Source organism: Protobothrops mucrosquamatus, unplaced genomic scaffold (genome assembly GCF_001527695.2).
Source record: "Protobothrops mucrosquamatus isolate PMUCROS unplaced genomic scaffold, P.Mucros_1.0 scaffold4, whole genome shotgun sequence".
NCBI lineage: Eukaryota > Metazoa > Chordata > Lepidosauria > Squamata > Viperidae > Protobothrops > Protobothrops mucrosquamatus.
In genome coordinates this window covers 1,157,260-1,174,776 of record NW_015386391.1, presented here as the reverse complement: position 1 = coordinate 1,174,776, position 17,517 = coordinate 1,157,260, and the positions used below count along the sequence as shown (strand labels likewise).

Sequence of the window (17,517 nt, the reverse complement as noted above, 5' to 3'; positions counted from 1 at the left end):
ATTTTTTAAATAGGTTAACACTTTCCGGTCTGTAAGCTACTGATTTACAATTTAGGAGGTAATTCTGGATTACACTCAGAGCTCGCTCGGTTGGTGCTCAGTTCTGAAGTATGAAGTCTTTGGCCGTTTTTACTTTCGGGTGTAAATCAGGGATATCCAACCTTGGCAACTTTTAAGACCTGTGGACTTCAATTCCCAGAGTTCCCAAACTCCCAGGCTGGGGAATTCTGGTGGTTGAAGTCCACAGGTCTTAAAGTTGCCACGGTTGGACACCCCTGGTGTAAGTTGAGATGTCTTTCCAAAGTTGGAACTGCGTAAAATCCAAAAACAAGGACAGCCCATCTCGGATGACACCCTTGATTGATGGAAACGTGGAGATAAGCTTCCAGAGAACTAAGATCTCTGGTGTTACTTTGAAGGCTTATCGAAATGTTCATCCGGCCCCTTGAATTTGGCGTCCTTGCCCGTCTGAATGTCCTTCAGTCCCGGTTGCAGACTTTCTGTTTCCTGGCTTTGTAACTGTGTTAATGGAGAAAAACAGGATTTGAATTACTCCTTAGGTGCAGATAGTTGTATATTTAAAAGATGGTGGTGATGGTGATGATGATGATATGGGATTTGCACAACCTGTGGCAGTGCCTCTACAGAGAACATCCCTGATCTCTAGTTGGAAAGATTAGACACATGCACATGCACACACACACACACACGCACGCACGCACACGCATTTGTGAATACACGCTGGTGTTAGCTTTATGGTCTTCAAGCAAAGAGGTGGAGCATCTTGTTTTCAGTCCTATCTGTGTAGATGGAGATTTGTGTAATCTTGTCACTTTGATGTAACTCTCTCTCCGCTTTTCTCTGAATGATGTTGAGAAAAAAATTCTTGCATAGATGTGCGCGGAATGTAAGCCTAACACATTTCCACAGCATTCAGTTTCACAGCTTTTAAAGTGTTCGAAAGACCGAATATCAGGGGTGCAATTTCTTTTCTTTTTCTTTCTTTTTCTTTCTTTCTTTTTTTTTGTGCAAAACGTAGGAGCCAAAAAAACACACACAAAAAAAACAAAAGTAGGAAAACTTGACTCCTAGCTGTCATATGTTGTACTCCTGCAATAGACCACATTGAAACTGATTATATGGCCACACACATAGCACATCACACACATAAACACACACACACACACACACACTTTATATGGCAATCCAGTGATAGGTGTGTCAGGGTAACTTTTCTAGGTGCCACAAGAATTTTTTTCTTCTTGTTTTTTAATATCAACTTTGCAAATTTAGTGTTTGTTTATAAGAGAAAAAAAAGTTTTGAGGGGGGAAAAAAGAGCAAAGCTTGAAGCTTTGGAAACTTCACCAAATTTCAACCTGAAGGTGGGAATAGAAATGCCATTTGTGAGGGTAGCACTATTAAAGATTGTTGTGCAATGACTTCTTTATTCAAGAAAGAAAGAAAGAAAACACAGTCGGCAGACTATAAATTCCTTAGGAGGAGCTGCATTCTGTCTACAAAGTCGCTGAGCTTTTGGTGACTCTAAATCAAATCTCCCAAACCCGGATTCAGGTGTGAACCTGATTCCAGAGTTGTCTATAAAGATTGTTGTTGAAATCTGTGTGAGTTTTAACGACTTTTTACAAGCCGGTGCAGGTTGATCCAAACCTGCCTGCTCCTTTTTAATTTATCCAAAGTTCTTTCTCTCAAAAGTATGCATGTGGTTATCGATTGGTGTACGTGTGCCCATTTTCTCTCAGCCTTATGCAAATAATATGCAAGAAATGCAGAAACTTGAATAAAACGGGTCATTGCAGAGGGAAAACGGAAAAGCTGATTGGTCGTTTTTGAGGGGGGAAATTTGTTAGCCATTCCATTATTATAAAAAAAAAAAGAACATATGTTCCTAAACCTTGAACATACATGCACAAAAACAGAGAGGGATTTAGAAGTCGGTGGATCTGTAAAATTACGATTCTTATCTTAAAGTACAGTGTTCTGATGGATTAGATTATTTTTTCATAATCAACCCCGTTCGGGTTTTTTTTTGTTTTTACAAAAATTGTTTAGCATAAAGGGATTTTTTTTTTGTAAAGTGTTGTAATTTGCAATACTGTGTGAAATTCTCTCCCGTTTCCCCCCCCCCCTTCCCGGAGCCAGCCCATCCCTGAAGAGTTTTTCAGGGTCACGCTGTGCATTCTGCGCTTGGGGAATGTCTTGCTAAGCAGTTTCCACTCTTTGCAAAAGAGATCCCGAGTCTTGGCCTGGCCAGGACGGCTCCAGATCCCTCCCACCTTCTGTTTTTCAGTCTTGCTAGTCAGCCTGCCGTTTATCCTGGCAAAGCCAGTGAAGAGATTTGATAAGTGAGCCAAGAAATCTCTAGAAACGTGGTTTATTTTCCTTTCCATCCCTTTCACCGATGCATCGCCCCTTCCTCACACAGGCAGTCCTTGAAGACCTCAGTCGGGCCCAACATTTCGGTCCCTAAGCGAGGCAGTTGTTAACTGAACGTTGCCCCGTTGGACGACTTTTCTTGCCACCGTTGTTAAGTGAATCACTGCAGTTAAGTTAGTCACACGGTTGTTAAGTGAATCTGGTTGCTCCATTGATCCAAAAGGGGGGTCACGTGACCCCCGGGACGCTGTGCAACCGTCATAACTATGAGTCAGTTGCCCAGCGTCTGAATTTTGATCACGTGACTAGGAATGCTACAACGGTCATAAGTGTGAAAAGCGGTCCTAAGTCGTTCGCTGCCATTGTAAGTCGAGGACTGCATGTAGGAGAGGACTTGAAAACTCCATTTCTGAATTTGCTGAAACGCCATGTGGAGCAAGATAGTTTTCCAACAGGGGCAGATGCAATTTTTTTTTTTAACCCTAGTCTCTATCCTTGCTTGTAAGCCGCCTAGAGTCTCTGTAGCGAGGAGAGGCTGTATACATTTCCTAAATAAATTCCAAAATAAAACTGGCTTCCACCCAAGTCTTTTTTTATTCCTCCAAAGCGGACAAACTGTTCGTCCACCAGTAGCTCGGCAGGCTGACTTCTCAGCCCTGTTTACTTGGAGAGCAAGCAGCTGTTGCTTTAGCGAGATATTTGAGCCATGATGTTTTTTTTCATCCCTTAGGCACTGGGGGAAAGTACATCGAAGCCAGTTATTGCTAGGGAGGGAAGAAAAATCTTAGAAATTAGGTTTTATGCCCTCTTTTGAAGGGGGTTTGCAGAGAAGCCTGTGTGAAGAGTGGGGATTGTGGTGTGATCCTCAAGCTTTAAGACTGCAGACATGCAATCCTGGCCTTTCAAAGTGACCCTTTTTACACACTAGATCAGGGGTCTCCAAACTTGGCAACTTTAAGACTTGTAGACTTCAACTCCCAGAATTCTGTAAGTCTTAAAGTTGCCATGTTTGGAGACCCCTGTGCTAGATAGTTAGAGAAACAGAGTGATAGATGTTAAATGTTGGAGGTCTGACCAGTGGGCAAAAGGCAGGCTGGCCTCCTGGGGATCTCAACTGTGTTGATCACTTAATACAAGAGCAATCTCCTGTATTAATACACAAAGTTTTAAAAATTGGAGTTTCTTCCCCTTTTTTTTTTTTTAAAAAAAAAAATCCGTAATACATTTCACTTACAACTGAAAAAAAAAGTGAAACATATGAGGAAAAGTCTTAAATTCCCCCTTCCTCCTGAAAGGATGTACCGAAATTATTTTTACCACGTTGCCTGATCAAGGCCTTAGAATATATTGTATGTTTAAGACTGTAGTAATTTTTTAAAGGAAAAGATACCTATTATTAGTTGATAGCCTAAAAATAATTGTAAATAGAATTTAAAAGACGTTGTTAATAGGCTACAACAAGTTAATTCATGTTGCATTACTTTCATTTATTTTATTGTTTGTTTTAACAGATTTTATTATTGCTTTCATATATATATATGTGTATATATATATATATGCACACAAACATGTGCATGTATACATATATAAATATATAACCTTTAGTAACTAATGGATTTAATTTTTGAAGGAGAGTTAGAGAATGTTAAGATTTTTAAATACATGTATTCAACTCTTTTAGTTATCTTCTAAAAACAACAACACTGAAGCGCATGCCAAGATATAGAAAACAGAAAAATACAGTCCATAATTAGTTTGTATAGTTTACAGTTTAAGAACAAACAGAAGAATTAACTTTGTATGTAACTCCTTACAATGATAGATTCATTGTTAACTAATTATAATTAAGTTGTTGTTGCTATGGCAACAAAACTACAACATGGCTACCTTTGTATACATTATTTGTGAAATTTTCACATGTAAATTAAAAAAAAAAAGTAATGTGTAACAGTATGGGTTTGTTTAAGGTACAGTTCAATACTGTCAGAAAAATATATGACTGAATATTTTTAAAATCCCAAAGTCCCATGTGAACGCTGGATCTGTGTCTTTGATGTCACTTTTTCAGTCAAAAGTTTACAACACATGGATTTAGAGTCAGGTTTTATAGCTTGTAGAAATTGTTGTGTGGGTTGGGTTATTCCACAGTATTTTTCTCTTGGTGATCAAAATTAGAGAAAGGGTTGCCACGCTGTAGCGTTCAAAATGTTAGTTTCATTTCCAAATAGTAGATATTTTGGAAAGTTGAATAGAGAATTTGGTCAACAGATACCCAGAAGGTCCGAGCAAAATCAAGGGAATGTGGTATTCTACAAAATGGAGTCCTTCGCTTTCCGTTGGACTTAATATCATTAAGTCTGCCTTGAATTTTGCAAGCCTTTTTTGTCCCTTTGTGAGTGATTTCCCTGAGGGGGAACCCAACAGGTTCTCCCATTCTTGGTGTTTTAAAGCTCATCGGTCAATGTTCTAAGCCTATGAAGTAATGATGTCCAAATCAGGACCAGGGAAGAAAGAGAAATCTATATTTTTTATTTATAAGCAGAAAGAGGAAGAGTAAAATATGTGTGAGAGATCAAAAAAAAATACCGTGGAATAACTCTGTGACAGTGTTGAAGAAACCAATATGCTGCAGTTAAACTGATTCAGTTGGTGTACGAATGTGTGAGACATGTCTTTTTGCACTTATGTACATAGTCCACGAAAGAAATCCTTGGAACTTATTTTGAATATATTAAAAAAAAAGTCTGTAATAATACAAGGTAAAAGTTTGTAAAAGAGATTACTAAGGCTTTGAAAAGGAAGAGATTTTTTGCTATAAAACTTATCTGAACGCATGAAGTTGCTTTGCTGTTCTCCAAGCTTTGTAGTTTGCCATATAGTTTATAATCCAGCGGACTGGTCACTTCAACCTGCAGCTCAGAAGAAAGGTCAACATGGGAAACAAAGGCTTGACATCAAAATCAGGGTCACCAGCAAAAGTTCTTTGAGGGTTTTCTAGCCACCCCTTTGGGCCTCCCGAGAGAAGAACCTGCTCCAAGGCTGAGCCCTTTCCCAATTCATTCCAGGCCAGAGTTTGAAATAGCGGATCTTTCTGCTGGATAGATCTGTCCCAGCCTATCCAGGCTGCCTCTCCTGCTTCACCCTTAGCCAAGTCCAAATTGTGGGCCTGGCTCACTTGACCCTCTCAACTAAGGCCTCCCAAGGGTTGTGCCAGCTGAGGAATTCTGGGAGTTGAAGTCCACAAGCCTTAAAGTTGCCAAATTTGGAGACCTCTGGCCTAGAGGGGAGAGGTTCTCCTCCTAACCCCCGAGGTCCTAAGAATGGCTTTGCACAGAATGTGGAGGTGAGGGAGTTGAACCCACGAGCCAGGTCCAGTTTTTAAGACAAGGGAACTTGTGCATAGGCATGTAACAATCTCAGAGATAGATGCCACATTCTGTGTGGATGTGCACAATGTTTACTTAAGAATCTGGAAAGATGTGCAGATGAGTATGAATTGGGAGCTCGGATGCATGTGCTAGCCAAAAATTGATAGATCACAGTGGGCTTAATGCAGTTTTAAAATGAAAAAGCACTCCAAACTAGGGATTTGGGGGGGGGGGGGAAGAGAGAGATATATAAATCTTGGTCAAGTTGAGATGTGAGGTAAGGCTTTATGTGTGAGTTGGGTGGCTATATAATTTTGTTTAATAAGTAATAAAATAAATAAACGTGCCATTGAGCCCTCACCGCCAATGCCCGATATTAACCTCAGCACCGGGCTTTAAAAGTTCAAGAAACTTTGGCCAACTTAACATCCTCCAGTTGGGTTGCCTTTCAACATTCAGAAGCAGAAACTGGGCTGGTTGGGGAGTAATGTAGAAGAGCTGAAGTCCCACCTGATCAAAGGAGAGGACACGCATCTCCTTAAGGCCTCTTCCCCCAGCCAAAGGCCCATCTGAAGGTCCCAGAGTTGGGGAAAGAGGAGGCCTGTTTTGGGGGTGGGCGTTCTTTGATTGTAAATGGAGGGAGAGAAGCTTAACTCTTGCAGCCCCCGCCCGGCAAGCCCAGGGAACCTTTGCTGGTGACCCTCGTAGTCACGTGTCCTACAATCAGAAGCTTCATGCCTTCCAAAGAAGGCAATTGGAAACGCAAAATAATCCCCCAAACTGCCAACAGATAATAACAACAATTGAAATGTCAAAAAGTGGTCTTTTCCAAACACACAACAGAGGGAAATCACCTGACGTAGAATTTACATGGTTTCAGATCTTTGTTACTGTACACAGATGCTATTTGATAGTTGTGGAAGCCAAATGATTTTGTTGCCATGGCTCTTGGTATCCAAACAGCTGAGGGGATGACTTGTTCTCTTGTCTAATATGGGGAGGGGAGGATATTTCTGTTAAATTTTGCTTTGTTTTACAGTTACCGGGACCAAAAATAAAATCTTCCAAAATTCAGAATGCCAAAATAACCTATTAACGTGGTGAGGGTGATTTTTTTAGGAAGGCCCTTTAGGAGAAGAAGAAAAAAAGATTTTGGAAAGCAGAATTGCAGATTTTAGTGCAGAAATGTGAATTCTGCTCTAAGGAAATGCATAATCAACAGCAGATTTTTTTTTAAAGCCAGAAAACCTCAATCTTTTGCACTAAATCAAGGGGGGGGGGGGAATTGTGATCCTAAAGTTTAACTTTGTAATGATTGTATTTGGATTGATTTGACTTGGGTCTCCCCCACCCACCCACCCCAAAAAACAACCCTCCAATTTTGAATATTTGAAAATCCATAATTAATAAAGAAAAGGCTAAAACGGTTGAGTAAAAATATAATCTTGCAGGGACCAAAAGGAGACTCAGTAGAAATCAGTTGATTCACTTTCAATCTGGTTCCATCCTGATGCAAATCCTGATTAGTCCAGTCTGTTAGTTCAAGACCAACAAGAGATCATTCATTCCCTCAGTTGTTATGGACAGAATATATGCTTTGATGTTTTTTTTCTCCTTTTTGCCACATTTATATTGCTAGAGTGCTTGTTTGTGCTTTCTAGAAACTTGCATAATGCAACTCATTTTACTATGTTACTTCTATATTGTTATTGTTTATTTTTTTCCGGATCTTTTAATAAAGTGTATAAAATTCTCTCTGTATGTTTTTTTATGAACCTATATCAACACATTTAATAAATAGGACTTTACTTTTTAAGTGTCTGGTTGATTAGTCACAACCTCGAAATGGCTGTTCAATCGTTTTATATTGTAGATTTTTTTTTATTATTTTTTTTGTTTTGAAAAAAAAGGAAAGACTAATGCTGTTTGGTGGTTGCCATGTAAATTAAATAGGACAGCTAAGCTCCATTACTCTCCTCTTTGTGAAGGGAAGAGGAATATTTATTATTCAGTGCTTTGGCTTTTAAGCTGATACATTTTTTTTATTTTAACTGGTTTCTTTATTATTGATGGAGGTTTTTGCATTTCAATTGTATAAATGGAAAAAAGGAAAGAATTTTGAGCATATTAAATTTCAGTGGGGTGTGACAGCAAAGAGACCATTTAGCTGATGGGCTTGATATCCATCTGCCAAAGAGAAAATCCTCCCGCATTGTCCTTTGTGTACAAATTAGATTTTGAGACAGGGATATTATTATATATGTTTCCTTCTTCATGTGCAAAGCCCTGTTTTGATTAAGGTCTTCCAATCAGGCTAATTGGCCTGTTCTAACCACCCACTTTTTAACCTTTCTTTGCTAAAAGGTTGCTGTAGCCATATTGCACATTTAACAAAAAACAAAATGCAAGGTCACAGTCTAAAACGATGAATCTGTTTACTTGACAAATAAGCTAAGAGTTTTTCTCCAGAAGATTCCATTGAACGTTACCAAGTGCTAGCGAGAGCTTTTGTTGAGGAACACCAAGACAATCATGCAAGTAAATAGAGCAAGAAAAGAAGGATAAAGTGACGCTAGAAGAATGTTGAAGAGTAAATCCTTGGACCTGTCGACAGAAACATTCTGCATATTTTGGAAAGTCTGTCTAGAGATTCTCCTAGAACGTTTAAATTTGTTGAATGGTCTTAAAAAATGGGAACTCCAATTTTGTTTTGGTTTTTCAACTGAAGCATCTGCAGGATCTCGGAAATGGTGCAGGATCAGCTCCTGCAGCATAATGGTGTCTGGCTCCAATTTCTGAATTGTGCAGCCAGAAAGTTACTGCACCAGTGGCTCCAGAAAAAATGCTTCTGCTGCTGACATTTTCCTCTTAACAATCTGAAAAGAGCAGCCGAGAAAATGCACCATCATCTAGTTTCCTCTTTGGGGTGGGGAAAAGGCTTCCCATTAATTGATCCTGTCCTGCGGACCTCTTCTTGGGGATGAATCTGCCAAATGCAAGCTAAAATCAGCCCAAAAACTGAATTAAAATGCCGAGGTGTATCGTTGCGATCCTTGATTCACGCCTGGTAACTATCCTGGCTCTTGGTCTTACATGGCCAAGGTCAAACGGAGTGAGAGGCACCAAAGGAAGCAGGATTATTAGATTTTAGACGAGAGTGATGGAGATAGGAGATTTAGACTTCCGGTTACTGACAGTGCCATTGAAAAATTCAGTGCCCCCTCCTTGTGCTAATTGGGATTTTTTTTAGAGTTTCCCACCTGCAAAGGGAAGGTTTAGATCGGCTGTCCTTCTCCAGATCTTCATCTCTGATGGCCAGTTCCAGAGTTCCAGGTTTTTCCACCATTGGTCGTCTCTCACATTGGACCATGACTGGAAAGTGGCAGGATTGTAGGAGAAGCAACAGACCAGGCCACCTTTGCCAGCCTGACTTCTGCCCACCCTAATTTGCCTTGGCAGGGGAATGTTTTTGCTCAGGGTTGTTGGAAAGGCTCTCCCTGTTCCAGAGTCACAAGTTGCAACCTATTTTTTACCTCTTGAAATCCTGCAGGGCCCAGTCTGCCTGCAGCGTCACAAACATGGCACTCCTCTGCGCAGCTGCTTGGAGGTGTCAAGACTTTGGAACCAACCTTGACCCGAAGAGGGAGAAGAAGCGCTGGCATTGTTCACACCAGACAATCCTAATTCTTGCAGTGCAGTGAGTGGAGCCGTAGGTTGGTTTCACATTCACATCAGTAATCCTCCTTTTGGAGACAGCGGTTGGTTGATCTGATTCAGATCAACTGTTGGCTGAATCAAACCACGTCTGAAACCAGGGCAGAGACTGTCACAGACATCTGTAAGGATTGACCCCTGGAATCGAGCAGCAGGGCTCAGTTACAAGAAATCCTATAAGCTTCCTGCGTTTGTGCATTATTTAAACTCTCGACTGTGTCAGGATTTGGCAGGCCACAATAAGGAAGGTGTCTTTTTCAATTAAGGTGGCCTTCAAGGCAGGGAATTGGACAACGGCTGCAAGGGAAGAGATGTAACAAGCCACAAGGCCCCAGCCATACTCTGAAGGCTTTGAGGGAAAACCTCCCCATGTCATTCTCCAGGGAGGGATCCTTTCTGAGCAAAACATCCCCCCCCCCCGCTTTAGGCTCCCATGGTGGGATCTGCAGAAAAGCCCCCCCCCACTTGTGTGCAATGCCCTCCGCCAGAGGGGGCCCTGTACTGTTTTTTTGTTTGTTTGTTTGTTTTTTTGCAGAAGAGAAGGGGGAAATTATTAAAAATATGGAGAGCAACTCTTTTACTTAGCCAAGCCAATAAACAGCTTGGGGCTTGTGATTTAGCATTATTCGGGTATGGAACCGATTTTGCAGCTGTGTCTCTCGTAAACTTGCTCTGCTTGTTTGATGGCTTTTCTGCTTTCAGTGATCTGCAAATCCAACCTGCTTAGCTTACGATTCGCTGTGATGAAGATTTGTAGAAAATGCATCCGATCAATACAGTAACTGGGTTAAGTGTAATTGTGTGAACTCAGCTCTAGAGCAGCCCTAATAAAGAGCAAGTCATCTGAAATTTGAACGTAATCAAATCTAGCAATCAGCACATTTGGCCTCTGGGATTAGGACTCCTGTCAAGTAGTGGCCAAATTCAATTTAAACTGCATCCTAAACAAAATTTGCTTTAGTCTTGGCCCCAGTCGCTGCTTCACTCTGACCAGTATGATAGGCTCTGATCTGTTCTTGGAGAAAAACGGTCTCTTCCCTGAGCAGAGAAGCTGAGCTGGTGACACTGCTCTGAGTAATTCCAGCCACTCCCGGCTAAAAATGGATTCATCCACGCCCTGCAACTCTCTGCCAGCCATTCTGTTTTGACAAGCTGATGGATGCCTTTGCAAAGGGGGGGGGGGGGTAACGGCTGCACTTTGCACATCAGTGCCCCAAAGAAAAAAATGCCTGATTGTTTTTAGTCCAACAGAGGGTGGAGATTGGAGATAAACAATGCATGACCCAACATCCACATTGGGTCACCGGCTTCCAAAATAACTCCAAGCCTGCCCCAAATTCTGCAGCACAGCATGCAGCCCTTGCTCGTCTGCTTTGCTTTGCTTGCATAGTTAAGCAGTCATTAGAGGATGAACTGAAGTGACCCCCCACAATCTGTTAGCATAACCTTTCTCGGAAGTGCTCCTTCCTCCCCCCTCAACTTTGCTGGTCACTATCATTCATGCTTGCGTCAGGGCTAAAATTACATGATAAGCTTGTCCAGATGGGACTCTGGACACTCGTTTCCTTGGCCTCCTTGAAGCTTATTTCTCCTGCTAATGTTCTCCTTGTACGTGCTGCAGGCTCAGTTGTGTGGCTGTTGGACAGAATAAAAGTTTTCCAGGAGCTTAGAAGTAACCAAGTCCCCTTAAGGAAAAATTAGGAATGATTTAACAATAACATAGTATAGCTACTAAGAAAAGCACCTTGTGTGTGCGTGCAGAACATGCTCTTAATTTCAAGTGTTTTCAAGTGAATCTCTTGCTGTGTTTCCATGTTCCTACTGGAACTCCTGTACTTTTTATAAATGTATTTATAACACATAGGAGTGAATGTTTGTACCATTTCTACTTTGGCCTCTTCCTTTGAGGAACACCCGGTAACATTTAATGAGTCCCAGGTACGTAACAGTAATAGGCTTATTGCAGTAATTTACAAACACCCCTAAAGCCCTGTCCTGCCTAAAGCAGTTTTGGAGGGTGTGTGTGAAAGCAGAGTCTTTTCTTCCCACCAAGTAACAAAGGGGTTTATTATGCCCTTACAGCAAAGCTGAGCACCCAAACCGGAATGGAGAGAAAAAGGAGTCACATATTTTCAGAAATTCACCAGCTCAACAAGGAATCTGGGCAGAGGCACTTAAGTTCATGATGGCGGCAGGTCTTGAGGCCAGGAGGAAATAGAGGGTGGACCCAGGTAGGAAGCAGGACTGTAAGGTATGTTTATTGTCATGACCATGGGTTTTTTAAAAAAAGGAATAAAAATATAGTAGTAATAATACAGTTATAGAAGGTCAGCAGGAAGGATGGGGCAAAGCAAAGAGAAACACGGGGAACGATTAAATGGATTTTCAGGAGGAGCAGCAGCTCTCGATCCATTGTTACGAATGTTTTAAAGCTGCACAGCCCTCCCAGGGACATCACAGCCTGACTCGGTTTCCCTTCTGGAAAGGGCAGCAAAGGACCAGCGATGCCAAGAGAAGAGAAGAAGGGACTCTCCATGGAATGGCCAGGCTCCACAGGCACTGTGGGGAGGAAAACGACGAAAGGCTTTTCCTTCTAGACTGAGGATTGCCCTGGGATCTCCTCATGGTCTCCCATCCCTCAGCCTTCCTCCTACGTTTGTGCCCACAGTCCCTCTGGGCCTGCAAAGCGGCCTTTCCCTGCCAGGGCACCGCTTCTCCTCAAACGGGGCGGCGGAAACCCGGGCAGTCCGAGCCGCCCGGAGATGACAGGCTCCGCTCAGCTGAGCGCGGCTTCCGCCTCGTGTTACACTTTTTCCCCTCCGCCCGTTCCACCCCCTCCCCGTTGTGAAAGTGACCCCCATTGATCAAGTATTTCCGGGAGAGCTCGAGATGCCGCTCTGGCCGTTGCTTCTTCATGGTCGTTGAAGGCGTCGCTCTGTCCCCATCCCTCTCCCCTCCCAGCCCCACTTCCTTTCATCGGAAGCTCTTCGATCCCATCCCGGAAGGAGCGACCGCCTCCCCGCATCTCTGGCCCCGCCCCCGGCAGCCAACGGCGGCGCAGCCTTTGTTCAAACTTGTGGCATCGAGAGGCGTAGAGATACCCCGCGGAGGGCTAGAGCGGCCCAGCGGGGACCACCCCTGCGCGATTCACGGCCTCGCCGGGCGGCAGGGCGCAGGCGCCGCGCGGTCCTTCCAATTGGGCGCCCTTCCCCCACGCCCGGAAGTGGCGTCATCAGCGCCGCTGCCGCACTCTTCCGGGCGGGCGGTTCCCCAGCCCGGCCGTGGAGCGAGGCGGCGGCGGCCGGGCCTGGGCGAGGGTCGGGCGGGCGGCGAGCGCGCGAGGCCGGTGCGGGGCNGTAGTCGGGGGGGCGCGGGAGGGGCCCGGGCGAGCCCCCCTCCTCCCTCCCCCCCGCCGCCGCGGGGCCATGCGGGAGTACAAGGTGGTGGTGCTGGGCTCGGGCGGGGTGGGCAAGTCGGCGCTGACGGTGCAGTTCGTGACGGGCACCTTCATCGAGAAGTACGACCCCACCATCGAGGACTTCTACCGCAAGGAGATCGAGGTGGACTGCTCGCCCTCCGTGCTGGAGATCCTGGACACGGCCGGCACCGAGCAGTTCGCCTCCATGCGCGACCTCTACATCAAGAACGGGCAGGGCTTCATCCTGGTCTACAGCCTGGTCAACCAGCAGTCCTTCCAGGTGAGCCCCGCCCAACGCAACACAACGCAACGCCACACAACGCAGACCCGCAACACACGCAGAGCCTCGCTGGGAGGGCAGCCCAGCAGCCGAGAAGCTCCCGCCGGGCCCGGGCCTCCCTCGGCCGCTTCCCAGAGGGCCCCCCGTGTGGGCTTCCAGGGAAGGAGCCGGGAGAAGAGCTGCTGCTGGACGGTGCCTCCGCGACCACCCGGGTCCTCTGGGGGAGGCAGGAAAGCTCCCCGGCCGCTGCCTCAGGCCCCTGGGGTCCCTGCCCTGGCAGGGCACAGCAGCCCCCCCGTCCCTTTGAACCCTTCTGGCCCTATTGATACCGGCACTGATGATGCTCCCTAGCTTGGCTGTGAAACGTCTGCAAGAAAAGCACCCGGCTCCAAGAGCACCCAGGACCCCGCAAGTCCAATATTCCTTTCTATTAGGATATTTTATAGCAAATATGGCTGCCTTAAACTGTCCTTTGGGACCTATTGCGCCTGGCCAGCTTTCAATTAGATGCTCTGTGGGGCCCTCTGGGGAAAAACATGCTCTTTGGCCCAGTACGTTAGCCTTGCAGGCGTGGTGAGCCCCCTTCTGCCCTTGTGCCGCCCCTCGAAGTATGGAGAGCATTCACCACTTTTGATTTCTTCCCCAGGACATCAAGCCGATGAGGGACCAAATCGTCCGTGTGAAGCGATACGAAAAGGTTCCTCTCATCCTGGTGGGGAATAAGGTCGACCTGGAGTCCGAGAGGGAAGTTTTGTCAGCGGAAGGCCGAGCGCTGGCCCAGGAGTGGGGCTGCCCCTTCATGGAGACCTCTGCGAAGAGCAAGACCATGGTGGATGAACTCTTTGCCGAGATTGTGCGACAAATGAACTATGCATCCCTGCCTGAAAAGCAAGAGCAGTGTTGTACAACTTGTGTTGTCCAGTGAGAGAGAAAGCAAACTCTCCATCATGGCCATGCAGAGCAGGTAAGTGCCCTCCCCCTCCCAAGAGACAGACAGAAGGGAGCCTCTCGGCTAGGAACTGGGCTTGCAGCAGCGCCCGGAGTCCGTGCTTGAACAGCAGCCCTTGGGCTCCCTGGCTGAGTTGGGGGCTGATGGGCGCTGCACTTGGGTTCCTCAAGGACAGCCTTCCCCCTTTGGCTCTTGCTGCCTGAGTAGAGAGAACCAGAATCTGACAGCTGTCCTGCCAGCTTAACTTTGCAGGTTGCCTCCAAAACACATCAGGCCGGAGCCTTTTGTGAATTGGTTGCGATTGAGCTGGGAACAGCTCTCTTGAGTTCTTGGACTTTTCTTCTACCCTTCTGCCAAAAATAATCTGAATCCAGGACCGGTTGCATTGTGGTGCTTGGTCCCAAAAAACATGGTGGATTTGCCAAGTAGCAGGGCAAGCAGTTAAACCTGCCTTAAATCCTCCTGGCTCAACATGTGATGCCCACGAGGCAGCTTCTCCAGTCTTTGGTAGAGAAAGTGCTATGGTGAGATAAAAAGGGGCCTTCCTGCTGGCCATCTCTTCTCAGATTCTACTGCGAATCTATGTAGGCCTGCTATAGTTGGTCCTTCCGTGATGCCTTGTAGATAAATGTTGATTTTCTTGCCAGGGCAATTTCCTCCCGCACACTATTCTGAAACGGGCAAACTGTTTTGTTTCTTGAATCATTTGAAGAAAGCTAACGGTTGATGACAAGCCTCGCTTCTTAACCTGAAATGGCCTATTGGCTCTAATGGAGCGGGAGGTTGTGAAAGTGTGGTTGTGTGTCAGCTGTCATTGAATTTTCCAGGCACTGCAAACATGTTCAGCAAAAGAAGTCGGGCCACAGCCACATGGGTTGCATGAAATGAAATAAAACGGAAGCAGTGACGTTATTTTTCCCCCCAGTTACTTGCAGCCTTCCCTCTTTTGAGAGGCTGAATAGCTTCCATCTCAGTTTTTCCCGGTTCCTCTATCTTGTAGCTGCCATCTTTTGAATTGCCCGCTTCAGTCGCCAAGGTGGAGAACCTCATCAGCTCATCAAAGCATTAAATTGTTGAGGAGTAACGGGAGGGGGGGAAAACCCTTTCTGTAATAGATTGAGTCACAAGCTGTCCCCCCCCCCCCGAACTGCATTACGTAATAAATCTTGTTCGGGGTCTACTGGATTTAACTTTTTTTTTTTTTTTTTGAAAGCCCTGCTACTTCACTCTGTTCTGCTTGCATTTTCATAAAACAGGATCTCTGTGTGGCTTGGAATAATTTGTTTTCTCCAGCAGGTCCCCAGGAAAAGCTGTAAAAAATCTGCAGGTCAAAAATAAAACTATGTTGGGGTGATGGGAAAGCGGGTCCTCGTGTTTGGTGATGCCATCAAAACAGCTTCTTGTGCCCCAGGAGGTCCTGAAGTTCCCTGACAGATTCTTTGTCTTACTTGCAGATAAAACTCAGAGGAAATTTGCACAGATGCTGCGTTGGAGAACCCTTTTAAGCCCAGGTTGCCGAACTGAGCCTTGCTCAATCTCGTCTCTGCCTTCAGAGCACGTTTTCCAGGCATCCGGTGTGAAACAGGCAAGGAGCAGCCAGGGAGAGAGGCACGGCCTGCTACAAACACTTAGCATGTTTACCATTTGATTTGGGAATCTGTTCTTGATCTCTTGGGGTGTTTTTTTTTATAGCTTTCTAAGTTCCTATTAATGGCTAATATGCAAAAGTTCATTTTAAACTATTTTATTTCTTTAATTGATTTCTAAATCTTGTATTTATTAAACTTTAAACTCAGTATTACCTACTCAATGCCTTTTTAAGAGAAAAAAAAAATAATGGAGAAGAAAAGTGAGCCTTAAACACAAATGGTTACTTCTGTATATTACCTCACATTCGTGCTTGATTTGCAAAAACAGAGAGAGAGAGAGAAAGAAAGAGAGTGAAAACAAGGTTTCTTCTCCTCTGAAATGTCATTGATGGGAACTTTGAAACATTCTGTTTACATGTGATGGTGTCATAGAAGGATGTTTTAAGCATTGCCTGATACGTGAGGACACGGCATCCCTTTATCTCAACAGCTGTGATTGGCCTGATGGGAAAGCTTTTTGGGTGGGGACTGGAGACATCCAGCAATTTGTATGTGTGTTCTCTGTTGTTATATGGTATTCGGGTTTGGTTTTTTGAAAGACAAGGCTGTGTTGAAAATCACCTGTTCATCTGCTTATTGCATTCATCTTCCAAATGCTGAAAAATCTTTTCTTGGGAAACGGACAGTGTGTCTTCTTAGGTTGTGTTCCAAAGCAAACGGGAACTTGAGATTCCCTGACAGGATTTAAGGTGACTTTGGGAAAGAAAGAAAGAAAAAAGTGAATTTATGCTACTGTTTAACTCTTGTCTCTGTCCAAGAACATTGAAACAATATATGAGCCGGCCTGGCCTGCTGCTCCGTTGCTTGCCTGCCATTTTCTCTGGGGTGCAGCCTTGGTTGGTTCACTAGGCCAAGAGACGAAGCAACGGGAGCCTCCGTCGCCCTGGCCTTCCACGGCCTGCATCTCACCGAAACGGCAGTTTAGCTAATTGTGGTCTTCAAAGAGCAACACCGATTTTGAGCAGAACGAAGAGTGCATTAGTAGAAATGGTAGCACCACGAGTGTTGTAGGCATTGGAGACCTTTTCCTAGCACTGATGTAAAAAGTGTCTTTTTTTCCCCCTGCACCAGGTTTAAAAGCCCACCTGGAGCCATTTGACCATACATCTAATAAATGTTGACTTCCGTAGCAGCCCAAAACTTAGTGTTGACCAAATTTCATCCTTAAATCATCTGGGTTGGCAGATGGCACTAGCATGCTGTGCCCTGATCCTGAGCCTTCCCAGCGTTTTGATCTCTAAATTCAAAATTTGCAGTGAAGTAAAGGTTAGGCTTGCACTTTAATAGAAGTCTCCAAACGTAAAGCCCCGTTTTGCAGTGCTTTTTACATTGGCCAAGTATCAGATGTGTGCCAAGGGAATGCAGAATTCACACAGTAACTGTACCTTATTTCTTCAGTGGTAGACACGTTGTGTTAACTTCTAAACTTCTCTGTTGGTTGACCTTTGTTTTAAAAAAAAAATTTAAATCCATTCTTTCTCAATTGGAGTTGGGAACGGCAAAGAGTTTGCCATCTGACCTGGGCTGCTCCAGCACAGCTTGGAACCAGGGGCTGGCCGTTTAAAAGAAGAGGCCTCCCTGGTCTGGTTCAAATTCAGGCAGCCTTTGCGCTGTAGGCCTCCCCGCCTGCTTGCTTCAGGCCCTGGACTCCAGAAGGACTCTGGAGCTGCACAAGGCCTCTTCTGGTCCAGCCGAGAAGGTGCTGGTACGCTTGTCCCACTGACCTGGTTGAATCATGCAGCCC

The 17,517-nt window shown here is 44.8% G+C and overlaps 1 protein-coding gene across 1 annotated transcript; it reads left to right on the top strand.

Moving 5' to 3' along the window:
- The first annotated feature begins 12,902 nt into the window (after window positions 1-12,902).
- RAP2C (RAP2C, member of RAS oncogene family) lies at window positions 12,903-15,877 on the top strand. Its single transcript, XM_015832455.1, has 3 exons — window positions 12,903-13,175; window positions 13,822-14,139; window positions 15,579-15,877. The coding sequence occupies exons 1-2, from the start codon at window positions 12,903-12,905 to the stop codon at window positions 14,098-14,100; spliced, it is 552 nt and encodes a 183-aa protein (XP_015687941.1). The 3' UTR covers window positions 14,101-14,139; window positions 15,579-15,877.
- The last annotated feature ends 1,640 nt before the right edge of the window (window positions 15,878-17,517 follow it).